Source organism: Melozone crissalis, unplaced genomic scaffold, assembly GCF_028551555.1.
Source record: "Melozone crissalis strain CALT ecotype California unplaced genomic scaffold, PUWL_Pcris_2 ptg000361l_1, whole genome shotgun sequence".
NCBI lineage: Eukaryota > Metazoa > Chordata > Aves > Passeriformes > Passerellidae > Melozone > Melozone crissalis.
In genome coordinates this window covers 128,247-132,672 of record NW_026536104.1, presented here as the reverse complement: position 1 = coordinate 132,672, position 4,426 = coordinate 128,247, and the positions used below count along the sequence as shown (strand labels likewise).

General features: G+C 40.6%; 1 protein-coding gene across 1 annotated transcript; it reads right to left on the bottom strand.

Annotated features, from left to right (window-relative positions):
- Positions 1-1,156, bottom strand: LOC128949969 (bifunctional heparan sulfate N-deacetylase/N-sulfotransferase 3-like). Its single transcript, XM_054294860.1, has one exon. The coding sequence runs from the start codon at positions 1,012-1,014 to the stop codon at positions 1-3; it is 1,014 nt and encodes a 337-aa protein (XP_054150835.1). The 5' UTR covers positions 1,015-1,156.
- Between the last annotated feature and the right edge of the window lie 3,270 nt (positions 1,157-4,426).

Here is a 4,426-nt window from a genome sequence, read left to right as displayed (position 1 = left end):
TCACGTTGCTGTAATGACCATTATTTTGTGCACATACTTTACCTGCACATCGTTGGTGTTCATCCTTGTTCCATCCTTGCCAACGAAGATATCGTCTATGTCAACCAGAATGTACCTATCCAAGGACAGTGTGAGCTTCTTTCCAGAGAGGAAAGAGATGGCATCTATGAAAATCAGCTTGTGCAGCCAAAAATTCAAGTTATTGCCGAAAAGGACTCGTTGAATCCCATCGTGGAGCCCCAAGTCATGAATTACTGTGGCATAGAGAGCAGCAGGTAGAGAAAGGTTTTCTGGCGTCTTTACTTTTGCAAATATCACTGGTTGATAAGTTGTGTGATTAATCTGGAAAACAGCCCAGTCATTTCCAAGCAAGGGCCTCTTCTCAAGCTTAGAAGGTTTAGTCACATGGAGCAGTGGGGAATGAGGGTTAATGCAACAGTCCTTAATACCCAGATTGCTGTGGACATGGAAAGGAAAACCCTTCCACTGAAAGCTCTGCAAGCTGTTCTCACTGCCTTTGTGAAATGCGATCACACCCACACCATACTCTATGCAGTACTTATCTAGAAGGCCTCTGTTCCACGAGTCCATGTTCACGTACTTAAGGATATTCTCATACACTATGAGAGCGTACTTGCCTTTGTTCTTGTCTATAAGCACTGGGAGGTCACCTTTCCCAGATGCAACCTCAGTGTGAAACTGAAACCTGCTAGATTCCAGAATGGTTACGATATCTTGGCCTAATGCTGAGTACTGGCTTTCCACAAACACCAGCACTACAAGATCTGTCCTCAGGGGATCAACAGGCCTCGTGGTCTTCGCCTCCATCAGCTTGTAAGGCAACAGTTGAGCATCACCACATTCCACTTCTGAAGAGGTTTCAGGGAGTTCATTTTCCTGTTTGTAGCCATTATACGAGTAGTAGGCAGAAATAACTATGCTCACCATACAAAAAGTGGCCAGCAAAATTACTGTTCTTTGAAAATGTCTGTGAAGTTTCAGGATAAAACTCATGGTGTTTACTTGCCTTAGACAGCTCTCAACAGCAGCATGAAAAACAAACACAGATTCCCAACAACTTGTTCCAGTCCTCTGAAATATTTATGTCACCATTGCAGCACACACATCTATCTTCCACAGAGCTTTACTGAAGGTACAGTCTAGAAGAAAAGAAAATCAGAGATTTAAATGAGACACCACCTTGTGAAGAATCACCTGCTTAAACTAATGGGGAGCAAAGAAATCACTGCCAGCCAGAGGTTTGGAGACCAATGGCTCAACATTTTGCAATAACATTTTTTTCTGCTCCCACTACTTGCCATGTGCATTTGAAGGTCTCTAAATCTCACAGGTTCCTCAACTCAGAGGATCAAATAAAGCAGGCAGAGGCACTGAAAAGCAAGACATAAAAGGAAAGTATTTACAGTGTTTTAGAAATTCTTTTAACCTAAAGATAAAAGTTAACTCCAAGTAGACAACTGCTAACAACCAAAGTACTGAAGAAAATTTATAACCTGTAAAAAGCTGGGGCAACATGATTCAACAAATTCTATCTTGTATTAGTTTTTCAAAGAAGCAAGAACATGCACATCTTAACTGCTGTACAAACATGTACTGATACACTCTGTATTACATCTATTAGAGGAATTTTTTTAAGCAAAACTTGCTTCCTGCAACATTAGAGGAAAACAAAGCATTTTTCTGGACTGTGGATTTGTAAGCTGTTAGAAGCATTTCTTTGTATTAAAAAAACCCATAAAACAATCAAGCTCTTACATTTGAGAAGAGAAATTAATAAATCAAAAGTTGAACCTAACATGCAGATCACCTAAGGATATACTTATGTTCTATCTTGTACTTAAGGAAAGAGCAATTTTTCAAACCAGCAGTACAACTGCTGTCAAAACTCCCTAGTAAAACAACTGGCTGGTGTGACAAGCATAAAATAATGATCATAAGTCATAAACAAAGATTCAAAGCAGATTTTGAAAAATATTTAGTGTGTCAAGATCTAGAACATGCCACTGTAACTTCAGTGTAGTTTGCACCCAGGCCCGTTTGGAAATGGGATTAGGATAAAGTGTGGCATTGATGTGGTCATTTCCATACTGAGAGGTTAATCCTTCCATTCCTGGTTGGGTTTTTTTTTAATCCTACATTGTAAGCAAATTGGTCTTTCACTCCAGATTTTCAAAAAGGCTAAAAAAAGTTATATACTTAACAATACCCATGTAACGTCCAGAAATTTAATTAAACCCTGAAGACAGATCTTCCTAGTGTCATGATGAGCATAAAGTAATAATAAACGAGAAAAATCAGATGAAGGGAGAAAAACTCCAAGTCATTCTATTCATCAAAACTGCAAAATTCAGCATGACCAGCAAGTGCCGAGAGCTGTCTCATTCATAGTTAAGATTCAGAGCAAGATTCCTTCTGTCTGGATAGATTCTGCTTTAGATGGATTTTAGTCTCCTCACCTTCTACTCACAGATAACTGTTTATCAACCCCTCCTCTTCTGGGAAGCCTTAAATTCAGCCTTGAACCTTCCCTGCAGCAGCACAAAGTCCTGCTCAAAGCTTTTGGGCAGGAGACCTGCCTTTCACCCAGGCTCACTAATTAGTGTTAGACCAAAATAACATAACTCCAACTTCCTGGGTTTTATCTTATGTATAAAGAGCAAGTAACGATATGAAGGAACCTTCAGAAGAACTCAACATTCTTAATAACTGCAACGTCCAATCCTTGCCACACTAGCTTCACGAATATCAGTCTGGATGGCATAACAGAGCTATTTAACATGGTAACAAGTCAGGTGACAAAGAGAAGCTTTATCCTGAATGAGTTAACACCAGAGAGAGGTTTCCAGACAGATGATTTTTCATTACACACACGAAGGGTTCTCTTCATTTCGCATTTCCAATTCAGCTGCCTGAACGCCAAGAAACACATAATTTTAGTGCCTAAACTTAACACTGACTGCATTCTGTAGAAAAGCTGTACACACACCTATTTCTCTTTGATAACCACAGATCTGGCTGGTCTATGTACAGAAAAAATGAGAATTGACACTGACCTAAGCTCATAGCAAGGAAGGGCTGATGAGACAGAGCTGTTTGAACAGGATATTTCACAAGGGTTGCAACCCAAGAAACATTTGCAGCAAGGACACGGTTCCTAATGCCATTCCTTAGAGAGGAAAATCTGGAGCCAGCCCAGACACCCGTGTTTTCTTCAAGAAAAGCCCTGTCATTGTATCCTGGCTCCTAATTGCAGGTGCCCCCTGGGGCTACAGAGTGCAGCTGTAAGGAGGAGTGGCTGGACCTGCCAAGACAGATGTGAGGTTCGACTGTGAGGAGTGAGGAATTCTCTGAGGCACAGGACACAGCCAGACTTGGCACACTCCCTGCTGAAGGCAGGCAGCAATTGGGATGCAACAGAGCAAGGAACGAGGTTTAAATGCACACTCTCACACTCTCTAGTATCAGCTTGAGGCTTAGGTAATTTTCACTTGCTTAAGGACTGGTTTGCATGGCAGGAGTTCCAAAGAACACAGAAAGAAGAAAACAAAAATGTCAAAGAGAACATGCATTTTGCAATATCAACAGTCTCAAAGTCTTGACCAGGTACAGTTGCTTTCCTCGAGGGACAGCAGCATTTTCCCCTGAGCAATAATCCTTGCTGGATACTCTAGTGCTGTATTACAGCAGCATGCTAAAACAACTCACAACGCACCCCCTTGACAGTGACATCCTTGGGATTCACCACACCACACACTGGGGGACCTATGGAGATCATGACAGTGACCTTTACCACATCTCTAGAAGTGGCTTCAGGGAAGATGCTCCCTGCTTGCTCTCATTTCCTACAGTACAACCAGACAAAAAGTGCAATTCTCAATGCACCTACAGTGAGTAAGCTGTGAGAAGCAGCATTTCAGAAGAGGAGTGCTTGAGGAGTCTTCCTTTCATGACCAAAGAATGCAATATTTACCAAAGAAAGGAGAAGTCATGATAACATCAACATCAATAAAAAATATCTAAGTATAAGAAAAAGGCTTAAATTAAAAAAAAAAAAAACAGAGTCTAGAAAGTCTTCACAAGTGTTCAAGCTTGTTAGCATTGTTTCAATGAAAAACACCCATAGATAGAGCTGACCATAGATAGAGCTGCCTGCATCAGCAGTCTCAGCTCTTTTTGATTTCTACAGTCATGTGGAATTCAGTGACAGAGGAATATGGTCCCACCTGTACCCCAAACCACTTCAAATCACCTGAAAACAGGAATCAGATTTAAATAAATCCAAAGTTCTGTAATGCTGATGTTGCAATAAATTTTACCTATAAAATAACTTGTGTGGTATTTTGCCATGGTTTGAAGCAATAAAATTTGCCTGTTTGTTTTTCTATCTAGAACTTTATTTCTTTAG